General features: G+C 45.8%; 1 protein-coding gene across 4 annotated transcripts in view; it reads left to right on the top strand.

The window, feature by feature from the left end:
• The window catches only part of LOC139532080 (MAGUK p55 subfamily member 7-like), a 255,470-nt gene that overhangs the window by 139,114 nt on the left and 89,962 nt on the right, over window positions 1–26,394 (top strand). For all 4 annotated transcript variants that reach the window (XM_071329214.1, XM_071329210.1, XM_071329212.1 and 1 more), the window contains 2 exons: window positions 1,884–1,964; window positions 8,891–9,022. In XM_071329214.1, the coding sequence (XP_071185315.1) occupies window positions 1,884–1,964; window positions 8,891–9,022 (213 nt within the window). The remainder of the gene's footprint in view (window positions 1–1,883; window positions 1,965–8,890; window positions 9,023–26,394) is intronic.

The following is a 26,394-nucleotide window of genomic DNA, read 5'->3' as shown; positions in this document are numbered from 1 at the left end:
TGCCCCCAGGTGGTAAGGGTAGGTAACAACACATCCGCCACGCTGATCCTCAACACGGAGGCCCCTCAGGGGTGCGTGCTCAGTCCCCTCCTGAACTCCCTGTTCACTCATGACTGCATGGCCAGGCACAAATCCAACACCATCATTAAGTTTGCTGATAACACAACAGTGGTAGGCCTGATCACTGACAACGATGAGACAGCCTATAGGGAGGAGGTCAGAGACATGGCCGTGTGGTGCAAGGACAACAACCTTTACCTCAATGTGATCAAGACAAAGGAGATGATTGTGGACTACAGGAAAAAGAGGACCCGAGCACGCCCCCATTCTCATTCAAGTTCCTTGGTGTCCACATCACCAACAAACTATCATGGTACAAACACACCAAGACAATCGTGAAGAGGGCACAACAAAGCCTATTCACCCTGAGGAGACTGAAAAGATTTGGCATGGGTCCTCAGATCCTCAAAAAGTTCTACAGCTGCACCATTGAGAGCATCCTGACTGGTTGCATCACTGCCTGGTATGGCAACTGCTCGGCCTCCAACCACAAGGTACTACAGAGGGTAGTGCTTACGGCCCAGTACATCACTGGGGCCAAGCTTCCTGACATCCAGGCCTTAAAAATTGTCAAAGACTCCAGCCATCCTAGTCATAGACTGTTCTCTATGCTACCGCATGACAAGCGGTACCGGAGCGCCAAGTCTAGGTCCAAAAGACTTCTTAACAGCTTCTACACCCAAGCCATAAGACTCCTGAACAGCTAATCAAATGGCTACCCAGACTATTTGCACCCCCCCGCCCCGCCCCCTCTTTTTACACTGCTGCTGCTCTCTATGCATAGTCACTTTAACTCTACCTACATGTACATACCTCAATTACCTTGACTAACCGGTGCCCCCACACATTGACTCTGTACTGTTAACCCCTGTATATAGCCTCGCTATTGTTATGTTACTGCTGCTCTTTAATTATTTATTTTTTTGTGATCTATTTTTTGCTTTACACTTATTTTTCTTAATTAAAACTGCATTAAGGATCGGACCCTTTTTCTTAAATTTTCGCCTGAAATTATATACCCAAATCTAACTGCCTGTAGCTCAGGCCCTGAAGCAAGGATATGCATATTCTAGGTACCATTTGAAAGGAAACACTTTGAATGTTGTGGAACTGTGAAAGGAATGTAGTTGAATATAACACATTAGATCTGGTAAAAGATAATACAAAGAAAAAAAGAAAAAAATGTTGTGTCTTTTTTTGTACCATAATATTTGAAATACAAGAGAAAGGCCATAATGTATTATTCCAGCCCAGTTGCAATTTAGATTTTGGCTACTAGATGGCAGCAGTGTATGTGCAATGTCTTAGACTGATCCAATGAACCATTGTATTTCTGATCAAAATTTTGTATCAAGACTGCCCAAATGTGCCTAATTTGTTTATTAATAACTTTTCATGTTCAAAACTGTGCACTCACCTCAAACATAGCATGGTATTCTTACACTGTACTAGCTACTGTCAATTGGAGAGTGCAGTTAGATTAACAAGAATGTAAGCTTTTTGCGAATATCCGATATGTCTATGTCCTGGGAAATGTTCTTGTAATTTAGAGTCTTATGCTAATCGCACCCTTCAGGAAGTTCAGGATCCAGTTGCAGAGGGAGGTGTTATCTAGGTCTGTGCGTGGGCCCCTGGCTATGGCTGGAGTAGAGAGAAGTAAGGTACTGCCTGGTGGCCCTCAGCATACATTGGATAGACAGGGATTGTCTCTAGATCATGGCTGGGGCCTGTATGAATGTCTGGGGCCTGTATGAATGTCTGAGTTGACTATATTAATGCTAACTCTCTCTATCTATCTATCTATCTATCGCTATCTCTCTCAGCTGTCTGATGAACTGCAGGTTAAAGGTGCCAGTGGAGGAATCAGAGAGCTGCTAAAACTACTGGCTAAACCCCACGTCAAGGTAACAGACACACACTCACACACCAACTCTCTCTGTCTTGCTCTCTCTCTTGCTCTCTCTCTCTCTATACCTCACTTATCAGCTTAACACAGAACATAGCCTATTTTCCTCCTTCCCTTACACACTCCATATTTATTCCATCTTTCTACATGGTACTCAGTCAATCTTGTATTAGTGCATTATTTCATTATTCCATCTCCCGCCCTCCAACAATGACAATCTCTTAAAGCTTTACTATAGTCTCTCATTTGGGACGCAGCCGTAGGTTCTGTGTACTGTGTGATACATCAATCCGCTGTTCATCCACAGGTCAGCCAGACAGATATGATGTCACACAAACGGATGTAGCACTTCTTGAAACTTTTTAAAGCTTCTTTCTCGCTCTCTCCTTTTAACAATTCTCTGGCTGCCTTCTCTCTCTCTTGTTAGACATACATCTAAATCTCAATGGTTGAGTGTGTGTTTGTGTGATGGAGATAGGGAGGTTTGGATTGCTGAATCAGTCCAGCCGTCTCAGTGTCAGACAGACAGAACGCCGTGTACAGTAGGGCAGAAAGACAATGGTTACAAGATGAATTGAGTCAGATGGACCCCCCCACAGGAAACAAATGGAGATCAGGGGAATCCATTGTGTGTGTGAATCCATCATAACTGTGGTCTGTAACTCAAATTGCACCCTATTCCCTATATAGTGCACTACTTATGGCCCAAGACTACAGTGCCTTCGGAAAGTATTCAGACCCCTTGATTTTTTCCCACATTTTGTTACGTTGGTCTTATTCCAAAATTGATTAAATATAAAAATTCCTCTGTATCTACACACAATACCCCATAATGACAAAATGAAAACAGAGTTTTAGAAATGTATTTACATTTATAAAAAATTTAAAACACATACCTTATTTACATAAGTATTCAGACCCTTTGCTATGAGACTCAAAATTTAGCTTAGGTCCATCCTGTTTCCATTGATCATCCTTGAGATGTTTCTACAACTTGATTGGAGTACACCTGTGTTAAAATTAATTGATTGTACATGATTTGGAAAGGCACACACCTGTCTATATAAGGTCCCACAGTTGACAGTGCATGTCAGAGCAAAGACCAAGCCGTGAGGTCGAAGGATTTATCCGTAGAGCTCCGAGACACGATTGTGTCGAGGCACAGATCTGGGGAAGGGTACCAAAACATTTCTGCAGCATTGAAGGACCCCAAGAACACAGTGGCCTCTATCATTCTTAAATGGAAGAAGTTTGGAACCACCAAGACTATTCCTAGAGCTGGCCTCCTGGCCCAACTGAGCAATCGGCGGAGAAGGGCCTTGGTCAGGGAGGTGACCAAGAACCCGATGGTCACTCTGACAGAGCTCTAGAGTTCCTCTGTGGAGATGGGAGAACCTTCCAGAAGGACAATTATCTCTGCAGCACTCCACCAATCAGACTTTTGTGTGCCCCCCACCAACCCCTCTTTTACGCTGCTGCTACTCCCTGTTTATTTTATACGCATAGTCACTTTAACTATACATTCATGTACATACTACCTCAATTGACCCGACCAACCAGTGCTCCCGCACATTGGCTAACCGAGCTATCTGCATTGTGTCCCACCACCCGCCAGACCCTCTTTTTACGCTATTGCTACTCTCTACTCTCTCATCATATATGCATAGTCACTTTAACCATACCTACATGTACATACTACCTCAATAAGCCTGACTAACCGGTGTCTGTATATAGCCTTGCTACTGTTATTTTCAAATGTCTTTTTACTGTTGTTTTATTTCTTTACTTACCTACACACACACATACCTTTTTTTTGCACTATTGGTTAGAGCTGTAAGTAAGCATTTCACTGTAAGGTCTACACCTGTTGTATTCGGCGCATGTGACAAATACACTCTGATTTAATTTGGTATGGTAGAGTGGCTAGACGGAAGCCACTCCTCAGTAAATGGCACATGACAGCCGGCTTGGAGTTTGCCAAAAGGCACCTAAAGACTCTCAGACCATGAGAAACAATGCAGGAGTGGCTTCAGGACAAGTCTCTGAATGTCCTTGAGTGGCCCAGCCAGAGCATGAACTTGAACCCGATCAAACATCTCTGGAGAGACCTGAAAAAAGCTGTGCAGCAACGCTCCCCATCCAACCTGACAGAGCTTGAGAGGATATGCAGAGAAGAATGGGAGAAACTCCCCAAATACAGGTGTGCCATGCTTGTAGCGTCATACCCAAGACGACTCGAGGCTGCCAAAGGTGCTTCAACAAAGTACTGAGTAAATGGTCTGAATACTTATGTAAATGTGATTTTTCAGTTTATTTTATTTGATTATTTTTAGCAAATGTAAAAAATATATATTGGGTATTGTGTGTAGATTGATGAGGGGGGGAAACTATTTAATCAGTTTTAGAATAAGGTTGTAACCTAAAAAAGTGTGGGAAAAGTAAAGGAGTCTGAATACTTTCCGAAGGCAGGGAATAGGGTGTCATTTGGGATACACCTCTCCTTCGTATCCATCAACTCCAAAGGGAGGTGCCCTAGTATCCCTACAATCCTACACTCCGATGGCTAGTTCAAGACACTGGTGTGCCACGGAGCGTCTCGCAGCATGCCTCCAATTATTGTATTTTGATACAAAGGTTATTGGCAGGGCCAACGTCGATCCATCACAAGGGGTTTCTCTCCTGGTACAAACTCGTCGGGCCCTAGAGTGGAGGATGGAGAGATGGGAGAGAGAGCGGTCAAAGCATTACACACATACACTTACAAACACTGCCTCCGCCGCTGGGCCTGCTAGGTAGGGGCCACTCCTCTGCTGGCCTGAGGGGGCGACAATTTGAAATGTTCACAACTGCCCTAGCGTATACACACGCACACACACACACTCCCCCCACATACCCATTTCCCCCTCCCTCCTCTCTGGCTGGCTGTTGCCTGTATGGTTTGGGCCTGCTACACGGCTTCTCTGATAGTGTTACTGCTCCCTGGGTAAACCGTCACACCGACCAGCCTTCTAGCTCCAAGCAGCAGAAGCACTCGGTCACGATAGATTAACCTCAGCAGCAGCTAGCCCAGCTCAGCGCTGGGGAATGGTGTCAGGGGGAACACTTTGACTGTAACACACTCACTGACTGAGGTTTGGAAGCTGTCTCTTCTGAGTGGCTGCAACGGATGGTTCTCTGTGGGTTTTAAGCCCCCCCCTCTCTCTCTCCCTCACTCTCTCTCTCCTGATGGCTGGATAGGGATCTGACCGTTCTGCCGTGGCACCCGATACCTACCCAGCTCCATGTAAATCGCAGAGTCTGTGTGTAAAACACAAGCAGATGCCTGGGCTCTGAATGGTGTCTCTGTGCGATAGTAACAGTATCACTCTCCATTATAAAATGATCCATTCCTGGGGTGGGACATAAATCACAGCTTTTTAAAGCACCCCCCTCTCACTCACTCACTCACTCACACACACACACAGGCACACGTACACGCACGCACGCACACACACACACACACACACACACACACACACACACACACACACACACACACACACACACACACACACACACCTCCCCCCTCTTTTCTCCCTTTTATGATTCTTCACACATGAGAAAACAACTCCTGCCCATATTAGCCGCCTCAGAAACGCTAATATTGACAATGATGAAAGTGCTAATTTTGACGGCCGTCTGTTTCCGATGGGGGGAACTGTGTGTTCTGTTCTATCGTGGTGGGAGAAAGGGTTTCGAGGGTTCGCTGGCAGTGGGTCAGGGTGTCTCTGCCTACCGCATCGCTGGGCTGGGGCTCTCAGAAGTAGAAGGCTGTGTCTCAATTGGCACCCTACTCCCTATAAAGTGCACTACTATGGGCACCCTATGGGCTCTTGTCAAAATCAGTGCACTATGTGGGGAATATAGTGCTATTTGGAATGCAAAATAAGTGAACGCAGTAGAACGGAGCACAGCGGGGCTCTGGAACAGTCAGTAAAGTGCCAGTCTTGCACTGTCTGCCTGCAGGTTGAAAAATGACTGCGAATGACAAGCCCAGCTTAATGAGTGCTAGATGCCAGGAATGCATAGGAGGTTTGTTTGGACAGGCTCAGTGATCTGTTTTTATAGGATCCCTATTATGTATAATGAACACAAACACTGCCCGGCTCTCAAAGTACGGGTCCTAAAAACAGGGTGGACCCAGCCAAACCCAACCCAGCCCGTGATCCCGGCATGCATCCCAAATGGCACCCTATTCCCTAATAGTGTAGTACTGGGCTCTGGTCAAAAGTAGTGCACTATATAGGGAATAGGGTGCCATTTGTGAAACAGCCTCGGTCTCTCCCTAACCCAATCTATATCGGCGGCCCAGCTCCTGCTACAGCTGAATGGTTCAGTTCCAACAAGGATATCAGCTATACATTAAATTGGGAGACACACACAGAACATTGGCTTTGAGTCATAACAGGACCTGCTCACTGCCGTTGACCCAGAGGAATGCTTCCATACGGTGGCAGCCAGTTGTGTGTGTGTGTATGTGTGTGTGTGTGTCTGCGTGAGTGTGTGCTTGTGTGTGTCTGGTGTGTGTGTATGTGCAAGTGTGTCAGCAGCCACCACAAGCAAGGGGTCTGCCCTGCCTCTGCCATGTGCTACCTATTAGCCTGGTGCTGTTGTTGCTAGTCTGTGGTTGTGATGGGGAGTTTTTACAAGGCATTACCGGCCAGGCTGTTACGAGCTGTAAGGGGAAAGGAGGGCTGCTGGGGTGAGTGTCAACTAGGCCCTGATGGAGGAAGTGGTGGGCATTGATGAGAGGATACTCAGTGTTCAGGATATTAGCTGTGATGGATATCAGGAACTAACTGTGGTCTCCAGGCTTCCTGATGTTAGAGAACTGGGAGTATGGTAACGCAAGACTAATAGGGGTGTAGAGGTAGGAGCAAACACACGCGTGCGCGCACACACACACTGACACACATAGACACATAGACACACATAGACACACAAGGCTGTGAGAAGGAGAGGGTAGGAGGGGAGAGCTGTGAGGCCTGAGGTGAGCTGGTTTGGGTTAAGGAAGTTATAGAAGCAGGTCCTGTTGAAACAGGAATAAGCTGTGATTGGCACATAGTAACAGGCCTTGGTGTTGTTGACGAACCAGATCAGGTGTTATGAGTGACAGCGACACCTCACCAGGGAGGTAGGGGACACTGCGTGTGTCCGTCCGTCTGTCTATCTTTGGAGTGAAAACCCCTCTCCACTCCTCCGGAGTCACATCGGCACAGGGCAGCAGTGTTTCGTCGGCGGTGTTGTTTTCGGAAAACTCTGGAAACTCGATACAACGCCACATTAAACGTTTTCTCTAACCTCCTAAAAAGAGGAGAGGAGAAGAAACAAAGAAAAACGGAAAAGGAGATTTGGCCTCAGCAAATCGAGAAAGAGAGAGAGCGTTCCTCTGATAATATTTGTTTTGTAATATTTTATTCAGCTCTGAATGGAGCACGGTCTGGTGCAGGCTGCTTTAAAAAAAAATATTTATTTAACCTTTATTTAACTAGGCAAGTCAGTTAGGAACAAATTCTTATTTTTAATGACGACCTAGGAACAGTGGGTTAAATGCCTTGTTCAGGGGCAGAACAACAGATTTTTACCTTGTCAGCTCAGGGATTCGATCTTGCAACCTTTCGGTTACAAGTCCAATGCTCCAACCACTCTAACCACTAGGCTACCTGCCACACTGGCTAGTATAATGTCTGTTATTGTACTGTTCTAAAGTTGTGTGAAGATAAGTTATCTTTACTAATATTACATTATTTGTCCTCACATAAGGAAATGTGTTTCCACTGCTCCCAGGAACCATATGCAAACATGATGACAAAAGATAGTTATGTGCCACACAGTTAAAGCCAGTATCCATTAGGGTTAGTCATTAGGGTGACTAGACGAAGGCTGTGTTTCTGCTGCAGGTGGAGTCCCAGTGGAGCTTTGGGCACAGCACACCAGTTGTCTCTCCTTCTCTTCTTCCTCCTCCTCCTCCCACTCCTCTCATCTGGTCTTCTTTAGGAACATCTTGGAACGTTGTAGTGCATCATGCTCCCATGTCATAAAACAGACTGCTCTTCTCCTTCTCCTGCTCTCCTCCCTCTATCCTTTCTCTCTCCTCTCTCATCCTCCTCTTTCTGGCACGTGATTAGACTATGTTTTTTATTTCATGGGAAAAACCAGTTTGTTTCCAGCAGCATTCGGAGACAACACGGAGCCGTTAAATTGTTTGAAAAATGAATGTGATCATTCTCGTCTGTGTCGTCTCGTTTTTCCCCTCTCTGCTGCTGCTCGTGAGAGTGTGAAATATGTGAGGCAGCTGAGAACTTCATTACTTTGCTCATCGCTCTGTCTGTCGCTGAGCATCAGCTAGCTAGCGCTCCCATGGGACCGTCCCGACACACACTCACTCTCTGGAAATACGAAAGCCCCTACCAGGGGAGGGTAATTCATTTCTCCGTCCGCCACAACATCCCCCATGATTCATAGCGTCTCAGCGTGGCGTTAACCTCCTTTTATTCAGGAAGATCTGTGAGTCCAACGATGAGCCTTAATAGCAATTAACACTTGTAGCTAGTATAATCGGACCTTAACGAAATCAAATCCATCAACAGGTACTTGAGGCAGGGTGCATACATTTTCGTACTGGTCCCCCGTGGGTATCAAACCCACAACCCTGGTATTGAAAGCACCACGCTCTACCAACTGAGCCACTGTTTCTCTGCCGTTTCTCTCTCTCTAGTTGAAAGGACCTCAGCATGTTTGTAGTATGGGTTTGTACTGTTGTATAGGAATCTAGGCTTTGAATGGTGAATTTGAACCCCTCTCTTTCCTCTCCACTCGCCTCCTCTATCACTCTCCTTTCACCCCCCCTGCCCACTTTCATCCCCCTTTTCTTCTCCTCTGTAGAGTCTTCTGTCCGTCCATGACACGGTAGCCCAGAAGAGTTATGACCCCGATCTGCCTCCGCTGCCCGATGACATCGATGATGACGAGGAGTCAGTGAAGATCATACGGCTGGTCAAGAACAAGGAGCCTCTCGTAAGTCCCCCTCACAACACACACACACACACACACACACACACACACACACACACACACACACACACACACACACACACACACACACACACACACACACACATACACACACAATGACGAGGCGTCAGTGAAGATCATACGGCTGGTCAAGAACAAGGAGCCTCTCGTAAGACCCCCTCACAACACACACACACACACACACACACACACACACACACACACACACACACACACACACACACACACACACACACACACACACACACACACACACACACACACACACACACACACACACACACACGCACAATGACGAGGCGTCAGTGAAGATCATACGGCTGGTCAAGAACAAGGAGCCTCTCGTAAGACCCCCTCACAACAACAACAACAACAGGCTCCCTGTATTCTTCAATGTGAGATGGTGCTACTCTGTACCTGGAGTCTGGCGAACCAGACGTGACAACTTTGTAATAGTCTGCCCAGTAGCACTGTGCTAGTACTCACATTGTTTTTGTGTAATGTTCTGTAAATCATTCTGGCCCATGAACAGTATCTGTTTGGTTTCCTCCCTTGCGGTGCTCTCATCACGCTCCCAGCTCACATCCCATATAGCGATGTCTGACCTCAACAACAACATCGGTGGCAGCAGCATGGGTTGCGTTCCAAATGGCACCCTATTCCCTACATAGTGCAATACTTTTGACCAGAGACCTATCGGCTCTGGTTGAAAGTAGTGCAGTCTAAATGGAATAGGGTGCCATTTGGGACGCAATCCAATGTCTTGGATTCCAATGTCCAATGTCACTATCATCCTTTACATCCAGCTCCAGTTCCTCCTCTCCCCACTGAGAGACATACCGCACATTCCCCTGGTCAGCCCTGCTCTGCTGTCTCTCACATACACACATGCTTCACACATATGCAGACACGTGACAAACACGCGCGCACACACACACACAGTCTTGTACAGCTAACCTTGTGGGGACACAATTCAGTCCCATTCAAAATCCTATTTTCCCTAACCCCTAAACCTAACCCTAACCTGTACTCTTACCGTAATACAAAAACCTAACCTTAACCCTAACCCTTAACCTAACCCTAGCTCCTAACCTTAAACCTAATTCTAACCTTAACACTAATCCCCCTAGAATTAGCATTTGACCTTGTGGGGACGAACTATATGTCCCTAGTTGGTCAAATTTTTGTTTATTTACTATTCTTGTGGGGACACGTCCACACACAGACACACACACACACACACACACACACACACACACACACACACACACACACACACACACACACACACACACACACACACACACACACACACACAAGCTCTGCTCTGCTGGCTAACAGCCACACCTCGTTGTGGTCAGCTGGTGGGTCTGGTCTCTCACCCCCTCCTCTCTTTCTCTCTCTCTCATCCCTCTTTCTCTCATCCACCATCCTTCTCCCTTTTTCTTTCTATTACCATCTATCTTTGCATCCTCTCTCATTCGCTTTCTCTCCGTATCCTCTTTCTTTAACTCATCCTTTATTTCTGCATCCTCTCTTTTTCTCAGACTTTCTCTCTCAACCTGTATTCCAACTCACTCTTTCCATCCATCCATCCATCTCTCTCTCTCTCTCTCTCTCTCTCTCTCTCTCTCTCTCTCTCTCTCTCTCTCTCATCCAGTCTTTCAACCAATCTCACACACTCGCTCTCTCTCTCTCCCCCCCGCCACCATCACGGTCCTGACCTCAGTGTCCTGTCTGGCATGACAGTTCTCTTCCTGTCCCACTCCCTCCGGGCTGGCGGTCTGTCACAGAGCTCTGTCATCAGACTGCCACCCTTTGTTGTGTGTGGAGGCCACGGCCCTCTTTGATCTGGTCTGTTGTGTGTGTGTGTGCTACAGTAACAGTAGTGTCCTGTCTTGGCTGGTCTTGCTTTATTTTGAGGTTCCATTGAGGTTTTCTCAGACCTTTATTTGGCTCTGGGCCTGCCCGCCGTCTCACCTCCCCTCTCCCCTCCCCCTAACCACACCTCAGGGAACCGGAGAGGAACAGAACACACCTAAAGTAATTTTGGATTCCAGCCTTCCCCTTGCATGTTCCAGTTCCCCCGGCTGGTCACTGTAATAAGTGGCTTTCAGTTCACTCAGTCAGTCCCTCTGGCTCTGGAATGTTCTCTAGCTCCTTATTGTTTTTGCTCTGCTATTGTTTTTTTCCCCAGGGTGGGCAGTCTATGTTTTCTGTTTCTATGTTGGTTTATGGGTACCTGATATGGTTCTCAATTAGAGGCAGGTGGTTTTCATCTCCTCTGATTGAGAATCATATTAAGGTAGGTGTTTTCACATGGTTTGTTGTGGGTGGTTGTCTCCTGTGTCTGTGTTTGTTTGCACCATACGGGACTGTTTCGTTCGTTCGTCGTTTTGTGTAGTCATTTTCCTGTTCGTGAGTTCTTCGTGTTATGTAAGTTCTTATGTTCAGGTTCGTCTACTCCGTTTGTTGTTTTGTTTAGTTTCAAGTGAAGTTCGTGTTTTCGTGTTTTCTTAAATAAATCATGTCATATCAAGACGCTGCATTTTGGTTTAATCCCTGCTCCTCCTCTTCGGATGAAGAGGAGGAGGAACACCGTTGTTGTTGTTTTGGCAGTACAATGGTGTCAAAGGGTTTTATGTTGACGAAACACTGAAGTGTTATAAAATGTGTTATACGTGTACAGAGTGATTTAATGTGAAGGGGTCCAAGCCTATTGACCATTCAGAGTCTGTGTCTTATCCGTCCGTCCCTCAGCACAATGTGGTTTAATCTCATGTTTGGGCTGCCCTCTCACTGCCTGAAGGACCCTTAGTGTGCTCTAATTGAGGCTTGGCAGTGGTACAGGAGGAGGATTCCTGTGTTTGCTAGCTGTCTGCAACTGAAAACAAAACAATACATTCCAATGGAGCCTCCAACCGACTTATGGCCACCCGCTGTCCGTCTTCCAGAAATGTCACGTCTGAACGTTTGATGGTGATGATTCTATTTGCATGCGGCGAGCTGGTGGCGACTCGGGCGTAGAGGGAAGGGCCTAGCACCTATGCTGATGAGAGAACCAATTCAGGGCTGCTGCCCACTCCGTGGTCTGAGTCTGGTCTGGGCCATCTCAAGAGCCACCGCCTTCATTTCCCACTGTTCCTCTCTCTCTGTAATCACGCTCCTGCCAGAACTTCACACGGTAGCCCTCCCTCCTCTGCAGCAGCAGCACTGTGAGTGGACGGTGTGGGTTGGTTGACCACTGTTGTTCACTACTCTGGGTGACTCACTCACTGACTGTAGACTAGAGAGAGCACTGTGGCCATAGTCTGTCTGTCGCCTGCACGCCACAACCACAACCAGGGCTGGGTAACTTATAATAACCCATAGCTTTGCAATGAGGAAATATCTGTATTTACTTTGTAAGATATCCAATCCAAATATGAAAATATCTATATGGCATCATCATTACTGTACCTCCAACCCTAACTGATTTGATTTCTTCTTTCAGATAGACCTGTATTGAAATTTAATCAAATAACAGTAAACAATCATTCAGACATAAGGTTTGGGAAGAGGAGGATCCCACTTTCAGTGATTGTACCTTTGATCTCTTGGCTATGTCAGACAATTAGGAGTGAAACCATTAAGGCAGTACTGTAGCCACACCGCCATTTTAGCATTTCTGCCAATAAAGGCCCCAAATTGTGTAGGGTCTTCATTTTGCACTGCACCAAATTGACTTGGATGTGTTTTTTATTTGTAATTATTTATGTACTTTTAACACTTTTTCTCCCCAATTGGGAGTTACAGTCTTGTCCCATCGCTGCAACTCCCCTACGGACTCAGGAGAGACGAAGGTCGAGAGCCATGCGTCCTCCTAAACATGACCCTGCCAAGCCGCACTGCTTCTTGACATACTGCTCGCTTAATCCGGAAGCCAGTCACACCAACGTGTCAGAGGAAACATCGTCTAGCTGGCGACCTAGGTCAGCTTGCAGGTGCCCCGCCAAACCCTCCCTTAACCCAGACAACACTGGGCCAATTGTGCGCCACCTCATGGGTCTCCCGGTCACGGCCTAAGACTGAACCCGGGTCTGTAGTGACACTTCAAGCACTACGACACAGTGCCTTAGACCGCTGCGCCGCTTGGGAGGCCTGGATGTGCCTTTTAACTTGCAATTTGACATAATCAGCCTGAAATTCTCACACTTGACATCATAACAAGAGCGCTGTACAGTATTGAGGTAATTTATTTCCCGTCTCTCTTTCTCTCTTTGCATGTTTTGGCTTAATCTTCAGGGGACTAGCATGCTGTTAGCATGCTGAGGCCTTTACTGGTGACTTATCCATTAGCTTAATTGTGATTAGTTGAGTGGATTGTATTCGGTAGCTCTGATTAATTGTTATCATTTTTCACGCTGTGACTTCATACCGTAAAAACTCCATATTTATTTTCAAATCAAATTCAAATCAAATTTATTTATATAGCCCTTCTTACATCAGCTGATATATCAAAGTGCTGTCCAGAAACCCAGCCTAAAACCACAAACAGCAAGCAATGCAGGTGTAGAAGCACGGTGGCTAGGAAAATCTCCCTAGAAAGGCCAAAACCTAGGGGGAAACCTAGAGAGGAACCAGGCTACGAGGGGTGGCCAGTCCTCCTCTAGCTGTGCCGGGTGAAGATTATAACAGAACATGGCCAAGATGTTCAAATGTTCATAAATGACCAGCATGGTCAAATAATAGTAATCACAGCGAACAGGTCAGGGTACCATAGCCGCAGGCAGAAAAGTTGAAACTGGAGCAGCAGCACGGCCAGGTGGACTGGGGACAACAAGGAGTCATCATGCCAGGTAGTCCTGAGGCATGGTCCTAGGGCTCAGGTCCTCCGAGAGAGAGAAAGAAAGAAAGAGAGAATTAGAGAGAGCATACTTAAATTCACACAGGACACCGGATAAGACAGGAGAAATACTCCAGATATAACAGACTGACCCTAGCCCCCCGACACATAAACTACTGCAGCATAAATACTGGAGGCTGAGACAGGAGGGGTCAGGAGGGGTCAGGAGACACTGTGGCCCCATCCGATGATACCCCCGGACAGGGCCAAACAGGCAGGATATAACCCCACCCACTTTGCCAAAGCACAGCCCCCACACCACTAGAGGGATATCTTCAACCACCAACTTACCACCCTGAGACAAGGCCGAGTATAGCAGGGGACTTTTTTCTTTACCCCCCTCAGTCCATTCTTTGGCACCCGCTGTAACCCAAACCTTTTGTTTTATTAGGTCCGATGTCGGGACAATGAATTAATTAAGTTTGAATAGAGAGAGGCATAAACATGTGGGTGCTGCCTGCTGCAGAAATAAGGCCAGACGTTTATTTTTATTGGAAGAATGTGTTATTTTGGATTAGGTTACCCAAAACTACATTTGAGTGGAACGAACACAAGAGTTGCGTCAAGACCAACTTCTGTCTCCTCTGGGCACCGGGATATAGTATGTACATCCCAAATGGCATCCTATTCCCTATGAAGTGCATTACTTTTTATCAGGGCCCATAGGCCTTCTGGTGATAAAGAGGCTGAGTACAGACTGCCTAATATAAGCGCTGTAGACAACAGCAGGAGTTGCCAGGATGGGAGAGAAGCACTGGCGTTACACAATTCAACATAGCCAAGCCAGGAGCCTAAGGGGCCGAGTGAGCGAGAGAAAGACAAACGCCTCACCACACCATTTTCATCCTGCATCTTTGAAAAGAAAGTACCTTTTAAAAATGTTTGTAAAAGTAGTGAAAAATGAATCAACAGAGATACCGCAGGCATTAGGTCTGACCGTTGGATAGTCTGAAAACATTAGGGAGAATCCAGGGCTGTCCCAAATGGCATCCTGTTTCCTATAAAGTGCATTACCTTTGCCTGTTCAAATTTAGTGCACTATATAGAGAATATGGTGTCATTTGGGACTCAAGCAAGGCTGTGGTCGATGTGTCCTGCTCCTCTCATTTGGCTGTTTTTAAACCCTGTCATGGCGCAGATGTAAATAGCAGATTGGAGATGCTTGCTGTGTTTTCCCCGCTGTTTTATGTTTTTTATGGCTCGCTCTACTCCACTGCTCTCTCTGTGCCATTCTCTTGTGGATCCCTTTATCTCTACACATCTATATACGCTACCGTTCAAAAGTTTCGGGTCACTTAGAAATGTCCTTGTTTTTGAAAGAAAAGCCAATTTTTTGTCCATTAATATAACATCAAATTGATCAGAGATACAGTGTAGACATTGTTAATGTTGTAAATGACTATTGTAGCTGGAAACGGCTGATTTTTAATTGAATATCTACATAGGCATACAGAGGCCCATTTTATAAGCAACCATCACTCCTGTGCTCCAATGGCACGTTGTGTTAGCTAATCCAAGTGTATCCTTTTAAAAGGCTAATTGATCATTAGAAAACTATTTAGCAATTATGTTAGCACAGGTGAAAACTGTAGTGCTGATTAAAGAAGCAATAAAACTGGCCTTCTTTAGACTAGTTGAGTATCTGGAGCATCAGCATTTGTGGGTTCAATTACAGGCTCAAAATGGCCAGAAACAAAGACATTTATTCTGAAACTCATCAGTTTATTCTTGTTCTGAGAAATGAAGGCTATTCCATGCGAGAAATTGCCAAGAAACTAAAGATCTCGTATAACTACTCCCTTCACAGAACAGCGCAACTGGCTCTAACCAGAATAGAAAGAGGAGTGGGAGGCCCCGGTGCACAACTGAACAAGAGGACAAGTACATTAGTGTCTAGTTTGAGAAACAGACACCTCACAAGTCTTCAACTGGCATCTTCATTAAATAGTACCCGCAAAATACCAGTCTCAACGTCAACAGTGAAGAGGCGACTCTGGGATGCTGGCCTTCTAGGCAGAGTTGCAAAGAAAAAGCCATATCTCAGACTGGCCAAAAAAATTATAATATTAAGATGGGCAAAAGAACACAGACACTGGACAGAGGAACTCGGCCTAGAAGGCCAGCATCCCGGAGTCGCCTCTTTTCTTTAAAAAACAAGGACATTTCTAAGTGACCCCAACTTTTGAATGCTAGTGTATCTCTCTTAATTTTGTCTCTGTCTGTCTGTCAGTCGTTCTGACTGTTTGTCCGTCTCTTCTTTCCCTTTCTCTGTTGTCCTTTTGTTTGTGTGCATCAGTTTTTCACTTTTTTTAAAGACTGGGAAAAGACGCTGGTCCTCCACCTTGCCACATTGGGTGTATCCCAAATGGCACACGTTTCCCTATAGTGCATTACTTTTGACCAGAACCAAACCCCAGGGCCCTAGTCAAAAGAAGTATGATAAATGGGAATCAGTGTGCCATTTGGAATACAGTCCTTTCCATCATGCACCTCAATCCGCCCAGATGTCCATCTAGACCCCCAGACACCCGACCCTCCATCTCCAGCTTGTTAAGCATCATTAGGAGCTGTCAAAACACCAGGCCAGGAACCTGACAGGATCATTGTCACTTTCCTTTCCTTTCTACTCTCTCTTTCTCTCTCTCTCTCGATTGGGTTTCCCATTAAGAGCGACTGTGCCATGGAAAATACTCTCCATACCATGGGCATCATCTCCTGTGTGGGTGTCGGGCTCTTCCGGTGCCATGCCATCCAGTTGGCCCTTGCCAACCTAGTCGACTGCCCTGTGCCTAATCAATACAACTTGTGACCTCTCACTCTCACTCTAGATGCCTGGTGGATCAGCTGGACTTCTCGTTAAGAACACTAAACTTGTCTTTGAGTCTACGATGTTCATTTTAATTTTTATACTGTTTTAGAGTGCTACCTACCAGATCTTCCAAGAAGGAACTAAAGAATGACTTGCATCACAATCAGATATTGACATGTAAAAAAAATATAAAAAAAATAAAAAAATCCATCTGGTCTTTAGGAGGGCATTCCTTGAGCCTTCACTTCACCATTCTGACACCATTAGAGCTGTTGGATCGCTCCTACTGCCTCATCTCTTCTTTTGTCTCAGAGTCGCAAACACATGCAGAGAATCAGATCGGATAATCAATCAATCAGATAATACCCACCCATCACTCTCTCTGTCTGTCTCTGTGTCTCAATGGAATCTTAATACCGTTGGCTTGACTGTGAACGTTATGCTTGGAGACCGTATGGAGAAGCTTATGTTAATTTCGACACAATGGCACCGCAGCCGTTTAAAACATAATTTGAGGATGTTCCCTTTTTTTTCTATTTACATTAGTGTTTGCAAATCAAGTCGTTTGTAACGCTACTCTGTGGGATTCATGGAGCAGCAGATGAGATTAGGGTAGGCAGGCAGGACACATGTTAGTGTTTTACAGATAGAGTTGTGTGCTTTAAAACCCATACATCTTTCATTTGATGGATGAGCTGGGGGGTTTGGTGCTCTGTGAAGAAGATGGAGCGTTCTCGAATGTTCTAGAGTGTAAAACATGAGGAAACGTCTGGAGCGTCCCGGTTCCATGGTGGTATAGGATTGGATCACTTCAATTTGGAACTGGCAGTAGTGTGTGTCTGGAGCGTTTGGTTCCATGGTGGTGTAGCATGTGTCCATCCTCTCTTTAACATGCAGCCTATTAGATGTGTAACTTTGTGTGTTTGTCCACACAGTAGTTTCAGTTCTGCCTAATTCTGTCTAGTCACTGGCCCAATTTATTAAATTACCAACTTTTTTGTTAATTGTTACCTCACCTGATGTGGCGTTTAGGTGGCTGGTGGAGTCTTTGAAAGAAACCCAGACCCACCACCCACCACAGGTTAGCTGTAGAGGTCATGGCCAGTTCTCCGGGTTTGTGTCTATAATGTGTGACAGCCTCTATCTAATCTAGCTCATGCCAGTCTGGTGAGGGATCCACACTCATAGCCTCAGAACACCCCACATCACAGAAACATTATTACCATGCTCCCATATTGATCTCAAGGCACACTGAGACCATTTCCTATCATCTGTAGTCTTAAACGCCTAGATGGTTTCAGGCCTCTAGAACTTTCCCACCTTGTTTTTATCATCTCTAGTTGCTTCCTCTCCCCAAGGTGTGACCCGAGTTCCGTACTTCAGCATTCCTTTGGTGCGGCATTGCGAGAGTCAGGGCTGAGGTTGGGGAATGTGTGCGTTATTGGCTGTCGCTATGTGCGGCTCTCCTTGTGTTTGCCAGGTCACTTATGGAAATGAGATGTGACATGTGAAAGTGCTGTTTTCTTGGCGAGGTCATTTCAGGAGAAAACACTAAACAATCCCAGAGACAGACTAGAGGCACAACAACTTTGTAATTGTATACATACACACACACCTCAGGGCAGAAGTAGCAACCCAGGCAGTCCCAGTTAGGGGATTGAGCATAAGCATACATGCTGGCTCTTACACACTGTGAAACCTGGGTTGCGACTTAACACACAAGCACCTGTCTGAAATGCTGAGGCGGGCCTGCTAAATATGTTTTCTCAGAGTGTGTAATGACTCTACCTAACATTAAGAGCCTGTGAAGGGAAGGCGGAGGGGGGACACACACCAACACACAGTATCTGGCAGTCTCAGCTCGTCCTTGGAATGTCCCCTGTAATTATCATGATAATTACCCACAATTTTCCTTTTTCTCATAATACCTGTTAATTACACTCCCAGGTCAAGAGCAGGGTTAAGGAAATAAAATAGGACATTTTAGCCTGAGTTTCTCTGGGTAGGTTTTTATTAGTTGTAATCACAAGTGATTTAATAAAAGAGATGGAGAGGCATGCAACAGGTCACCCAGCGGGAATAGAGTGAGACAGCAAACAGCAGACACATACACACACACATACAGGAGCAGTCATTGTGGCATGAAATACTAGGAGAAAAATCGTTTAACATAACTTAAAGTACCTTTTTTTCTCTCTCTCTCTCTGGCTTCTCTCCGTTTTACTGACAGTAAGGTCTTTGATCTGCTGAGTACTACGCTAAGAAGTAACAAATTCTTTACTGCACTTTATTATAATGTAGGCCTACCAAAATGATTTACGAACTTCATCCCCAATCATGACCACATACGTTAATTACAGTATTACCTGAGTACCGCTTTTCTTTCTTTCATTCCGTTTTTTTAGACAATGCTGTGTAATGTCTTGGTGGGAAGAAGCGTGCAAGTCCTCATAAATGCGTATTGGCTCTGTTTCTGAAGGATTCTATACGTTTTAGGGACGATATGCCATCCGTCTGACGTAAGGCTGAATTGCACACTTTTGCACGTAAAGATATGATTGGAGTTAATTGCGTTTTAATGTTCAGGAGGCCTTCTTTCCATTGTGATTCTATTTTCCCATGGTCAACATCTGGCTAGAGCAGACTGCCAGCATGTGGTTTCCACTACATTTATATTTATATCCTAAATACTTCAGTCAACACGGTGGCGGGCGGATTTGCCGGTGCGGCCGGGCCGGAGCGAGAGTTTATTGTCGCCGTTACACTTTGCTGTTAAGTGACATCATGTCAAAACACGTTCTCTCCCCCTGCCCGACCACTTGCATTTGTTTTTTCTTGTCTCGTTCAATTTGGAGGGAAAAATAACGTTTGTTGAATGCCACGGGCTCAGACGCCGTTCCCGGGACAATGTTATGAGTGGTCGTTACGGGCCGAGGGATGTGTGTGTGAAATGGAGACGCCTGCTTGTTTTCGCTGGCAGGTTGAGGGGGGTGGGGATTTAGAGGTTTGGGGTAGGGCTGGGTAAGAGGATCCCTGGACCCAGGCCTCTGGTTCTCTAATATGGCCAGGACACACACACCCAGACTCCTAAAGCCCCAACCACCACCACTCCTGTAGTTTCAGCCAGAGCCACAGCCCCAATTCCATCGCTAGCCACCCGACCACTGAAGACCCAGCCAGCCAGCAGGTCCTATGGCCCTGGCCCCAGCCCCTGCTGCTACTGCTGCTCTAACAGTCCTGGCCCCAGCGTCTATACTCAATCCTTTACCTAAGCCCAAGCCACAGCCAATAGACCCCTGAAGGCCCAGCCAGCCCTGTAGACCCTATAGCTGCTGGTGCAGTAACTGTCCTGGCCCCAGCCCGGTTCTCTCTGCCATGGTCCCCAGCTACCAGCCCCCTGAAAACCAAGCAAGCCAGTACACTCTTAGAAAAAAGGGTTCCAAAAGGGTTCTTAGGCTGTCCCCATAGGAGAACCCTTTTTGGTTCCAGGTAGAACCCCTTTTGGTCCCAGGTAGAACTATTTTGGGTTCCACGTAGAACCCTCTGTGTAAAGGGTTCTACATGGAACTCAAAAGGGATCTAACTGGAACCAAAACGGGTTCTTCAAAGGGTTCTCCTATGGGGACAGACAAAGAACCCTTTTAGGTTCTAGCAGCTTTTTTCTAAGAGTGTATGCCATGGTCCTGCCTGACGTGTGCTAAGCAGAGATCTGAGGTCTCTCCTATTCCTGTAGTAGCTGTCCTGGCCCCTGCCCCACTCTATCTGCTAAGGTTTCATGGCTCCACTTCGTGTTGAAAGGTCCTGGAAGATATCGCCTGACTTTCGTTTGCTCTCAGAAATACATGCTCGCCTCCTATATACCGTGAGGCAATCCAGATTCGGTGTGAGCCGTTTGTCATCACATACTTAATACCACAACCATGTCTCCTTCTGCATGTGTTTTTTATACGTCCACTCACAGAGACTCGGAGAGAGAATATAACTAACGGTCTGATATAGATGAATATTGCTCCAATTCTCATCACGCCGCGGAGATTAACCTGTCTAGGATGAGAGTGGCGCTAGCGGCACTCCCCCCCCACCCCCACTGAAAAACCAGTGCCGCGAAATTCAAAATAAATATTTTTTTTAAATATTTAACTTTCACACATTAAAGTCCAATACAGCTAATGAAAGACGCAGATCTTGTGAATCCAGTCAACATGTCCGATTTTATAAATGTTTTACAGGGAAGACACAATATGTAAAGATGTACACATTAGCACCTAAAAACACATTAGCATAATCCACCATCTTTTATTTGTCCACCAACACCAGTAGCTATCACCAATTCGGCTAAACTAAGATATTTATAGCCCCTAACCAAGAAAAAAACTAATCAGATGACAGTCTGATAACATATTTATGGTATGGGATAGGTTTTGTTAGAAAAAAGTGCATATTTCAGGTAGATGGCATCGGTTACAATTGCACCCACCGTCACAAATGGAATAGACAAACTACTTAGAGCAACGTGTTTACCTACTTACTAATCATCAAACATTTCGTAAAAATACACAGCATACACGAATCGAAAGACACAGATCCTGTGAATACAGACAATATTTCAGATTTTCTAAGTGTCTTACAGCGAAAACACAATAAATCGTTATATTAGCATAGCACATAGCACATAGCAGCCCAGCATTGATTCTAGCCAAAGTGAGCGATAAAAGTAAACATCGCCAAAATATATTAATTTTTTCACTAACCTTCTCAGAATTCTTCAGATGACACTCCTGTAACATCATATTACACAATCCATATAGAGTTTGATCGAAAATGTTTATATTTAGCCACCAAAATCATGGTTAGACAATGTGGAATGTAGCTCAGCTGGTCAGAAAAAGTCTGTGCGCCACTTAGACAGTGATCTACTCTTATACATAAATACTCATAAACGTGACTAAAAAATATAGGGTGGACAGGGATTGATAGACAATTTAATTCTTAATACAATCGCGGAATTACATTTTTTAAATTATCCTTACTTTTCAATACAGCTTGCGCCAAGCGATGCTACGTCAAAAAACATGGCGTCCGAAGCCACTAAAATGTTTCGACAGAAACACGATTTATCATAATAAAAATGTCCTACCTTGAGCTGTTCTTCCATCAGTATCTTGGGCAAAGGATCCTTTCTTGGGAGAAATCATCTTTTGGTGGAAAGCTGTCCTCTTGCCATGTGGAAATGTCAACTGCGTTCGGGATGAACTGAAAAGCGTGCCCAACTTTTCACATCGTTGCAAAAATAAATGTCCCAAAATCGCACTAAACGGATATAAATTGCTATAAAACGCTTTAAATTAACTACCTTATGATGTTTTTAACTCCTATAACGAGTGAAAAGATGACCGGAGAAATATAACAGGCTAAACTAACGCTTGGAACAGGTGCGCGCCGGTGTCCTCTAGGCTCATGACGCAGCTCCCAAAGAATGACTAGCTTCAGGGTTTTTTCATTTGTAGGTCCTGTGAACGTGCAATCGACCCCGTTGGAATCGTCATCACGTAAAGGCATCCAGGGGAAGACGTAAGAAGTGTCCGTATAGTCATAGCAACGACAGTGCCCTTTTAACTGAGTTCAGAAGAGTGGCCAACATTTCTCAAATCTCAAATCAAATCTCCATGTCAGGGAAATTGCTGTAGAATGGGCTCTGTTCCACTTAGAGACAAAATTTCAACTCCTATAGAAACTATAGACTGTTTTCTATCCAATAATAATAATAATATGCATATTGTACGATCAAGGATTTTGTGGGAAGCCGTTTCAAAAATTAGCCAAGTTAGCATAAATAGTCTAAACAGCGCCCCCATCCCCAACAGGTTAAGCTATTGAGTTTTGGCCGGGCCTAGAATAACAATCAGAAGCATTTATGTGTTAGAAATATAGTTATAGTGGTCGGAGCAGAGGTTCCCATATGGAGCTGATCAGGGGGAGAGAAGAGCAGAGCAGAGGCTGAGGATCACCTTACTTACTGATGAGTAATTGACCGCCGAGTGGCGAACCCAAAGCCTAAAGCGCTGCTGATTCCACCAGGATGATTCCACATCGCTAACTTCTCCAACATAATTTTTGGGAGGGAGGCTCGCTCGCTCCTCACTTCTTTTAAGTAATGCCTATTTTTAGGCCTCGACTTCGAGTCGGGAGACGCAGAACTTAGGCAGGCCTCTGTAACTTGGAGGGAGATCTAAACCAAAACGCACACGAAAGAGAGACGTTTTTCTTCTCCACTCGTGTCCTGTCTGGCTGTTGGTCGGTGCGGAGCGACCTATTTCGTAAGAATGTCAAGGTTTAGCCAGGCGCTTGATGGTTAATTACTAGCATAGTAGCCTAGCATAGCTCATTCGTCAGGCTTTGTGATTGTCCAACATCAATCATACCCCTTAAAGGAGAATTGTGTTTTTTTACAAAACAATCTATATTTTCAAAAAGTTTAAACTGTAAACCCCTCCGTACCATGAAAGGGCCTCTATCTCTCATAGTGCTTCCAAGTCATGTCAGGCCCGTTAGCTTCCAGAAAATATACATTTCAGAATTTGTCCCTGGAGAATATTGAATGAAGTGTACCAACCTCTCTACACAGCTCGTTGAGGCCCTGTAACGATGTGGCGAGGATGTGTGGACTGCCGTGGGATGGGGTGGCGAGTGGGTCACTCAACACGACCAGGAATGGTCAAGGAGAAAGTACTCAGATCTGACTTGACTCATTCACTCTGGAGGTTGGAACGGGGAGAAGGAGGAGAGAGAGATGGAGGGGGAGGGGGAGGTTACGGAGGGGGAGAAAGAGAGACATCAACTCCTAGTGAAGTGTTCATAATTTCAGCAGCTCGGGCTTAGTTGATGTGAACAAAATGTTTCTCCTCAGCCAGTCATCACCTCCTCCTGGAGCCCAGGGCTGGAGAGACAGGCCCTATTGTAAAACAGACAACTCTCTTTCTTTACCCCTTCATGCTCTTTGGAAGTGTATTCTTTCTCCCTCTCTCTCTCCATCCCTCTCTTTCTCTCTGTCTGTCTCCTGGTTGATGTGGCCAAGGCCCTTGCCTCCCAGGTGGACGTGTGTGTGTGTGCAGCAGGCTGAAGGGCCCTGTTCTCATGTTTCTATCCCCCTATGAGCCTCTCTCCTCCGGTCAGCACACCAAGCTGCCAGAGGCTGAGGAGGCCTGGAGCGCTTGGGGAACCCCTCGTTCATTGTACTCATCCTCCTCCCTCGATCTTTCTTAAATTCTTCCCTTTCTCTATTTCACTCTTTTTTTTCTCCCTTCTCCCTCCGCCTCTCCTAATGGTCCTCACCCTGCTGGCCCTGGACCCAGTTCATTGGTTGTTTGGCTGTCTTACCCCTTTCCAGTAGTTTGGTTGATGACTTGGCTGATGTCTGCACTTCCCTGTTCTCTTATCAAGTCGAGCTCGTTTGTCCCACTCTCTCTTTCTCTCTCTCTTTCTCTCTGTCTCTCTCACTCTCTCTCTCTTACTTTTTGTCTCTCCCTCCCTCTTGGCGTAGCTCTGGCCTGAACAAGGATAGGGATCGGCCTGCAGGGAAGTGGCTCAAGTTCCAGTTCTGGGTTGACTATACTAGACTAATCTGACGTCCAGTGCAACATACGATTATGGAAGGAGCGGTAATGACAAAGAACAGATTGAGCTTACTCACTTCTTTATTTCCTCTTTAGCCAGCCTTGAGCCTCCCTCCCTACCAACGAGAGCTAATAAAAACTTCCATCACATAACAACCTGGCCCCCAGCCAACAACACACAGACAAAAACAAAAATATCCCCACTAGATGAAAGGCAGAGAGCTGCTACCCTACGCCCCTCATGTCTGGACACTGCTCTGAGAGATTACAGGCCCTATATACTGTCCCTCTCTCCCTCTCTGACTTTCTCTCTCTTTCTCTCTTTTCCCTGTCTCACTCCCACTTCTCGCTCTCTCTCTCCCTCCCTCCCTCACCCTCTGTCTCGCCCCTCCCCTCTCGCTCTCTCTCCTCTCCCTCCCTCACCCTCTGTCGCGCCCCTCCCCTCTCGCTCTCTCTCACTATTGCTTCATGTTTCAGCTGCTTATAGTCACAGTGAGGAGTTAGCCACGACCTTGACACCAGGGTCTTACAGTGTGCTGCCCTCTCTCCACCCCTCCTCTGATTTCCCTCCTACCGAAACCTCTCCAGTTACCATAATTGGCCCAATTATTTGATTAAGTGGAAAAGCTGTGAAGATCTCTAGCCCAAGGAGTGTCTTATCCCGATGTCAAACGCCTCTGCTCTTTCCATCAGGACCAGCCGCCATCTCTTTTTCTTAACTCAATATCACACAGAGGAAAAGACCTTGAGGAAATTATTATTAGAGGAGAAAACCCATTACGAGTGAACAGGTAATGAAAATAGTGATGTTGACATGGTAATTTACAGTCGTGGTAAAGTGGTAGAAACCAGAGGATATTTCTGGTCCTGGAGAAGTTAAGAAAAGGCAGGGTCTGCATTCCAAATGGCACCCTATTCCATATGTGGTGCACTACTTTTGACCAGTTTTGACCTATGAGTCCTATGGGTGGGCCCTGGTCAAAAGTAGTGCACTAAATAGGTAATAGGGAGCCATTTGGGAGGCGAGGCACACAGGGTCTCTGAAACCTTCCTGCCCTGTGATCTATCATGCTTCTCGTCAGCCATGACAGTCCTGCCTATTGGACCTGTGGATGTACTATAGGTCGGTATACCCAGGAAAAACAAACAAGAAATAATTGTGGTGGACCATCAACTCGTCATTGACGTAGGCTAGTTGTCGCTGAGTGTTCCTGGCTAGGCCCTAGTGGCAGTAGGTTACAACGAAATGGCAGTTGGTTAGACAGTTAGACAGATTGAAATAAAGCACATCCACACAGTGAAGAAGTGAGGAGGCTCTTCCTTTAGAGAAACAATAACAGTCATAAAGATGATGTGAATAACAGGTAGGAGAGAGAGAGGAAGAAAGAGAGGGATGACGTGTTTCTGTTTCGCAACAAACTATGTGTCTAGACTACACGTCTGCGGACCCGTTACCCGTCTGGCTTGGCTCGGTCCGGTCGGATGGCGAAGCAATGGTGATGGCGGTGATGACACTCGATGCTGTGCTCGGATTCGAAACATTTCGCCGTCTCGCTGTCTGCCACCGTCGAACTGCCATCCGGCACTCTGCCGATATGTTGTTTTCTCTCAGCATGGCTAAAGTGTGAGAGAGAGAGAAGCCCTGGTAAACACATCACTAGCTGAACTGAACACTGTCAGTTGAAATGGAAAAGGAAACTGTATATCTCTATCCCCTGTCTCCCCCTGCCCTCTGTGTCTTGTGTCTCAGCTATTGGGTTAAGACGACACTGAAAACTGGAGAGCGAGAGATTGAAAACACAGGGTGTCTGGAGAGAGAGAGGCGTACGGTCATCAAAATTGGGTGCCTCATTTGCATAAACACACTCAGCGTATTTGCAAATATGAATAGATTAACAAAGTCTTGAAACAGGGCTGAAACCTCCAAAAACTTGCTCTGTCTAGGCCTACCTGCACTCACGTGCGCTGTCTAGACTCAGGCTGCCTCATTAATTACTGTTGTTGTCACATTCTGTTGCATATTTCAACAAGTGTGCCAATAGCAGGA

This window comes from Salvelinus alpinus, chromosome 10 (genome assembly GCF_045679555.1).
Source record: "Salvelinus alpinus chromosome 10, SLU_Salpinus.1, whole genome shotgun sequence".
Taxonomy (NCBI): domain Eukaryota; kingdom Metazoa; phylum Chordata; class Actinopteri; order Salmoniformes; family Salmonidae; genus Salvelinus; species Salvelinus alpinus.
Note: the sequence above shows the minus strand (reverse complement) of the source record. Positions and strands in the feature narration are given on the sequence as shown.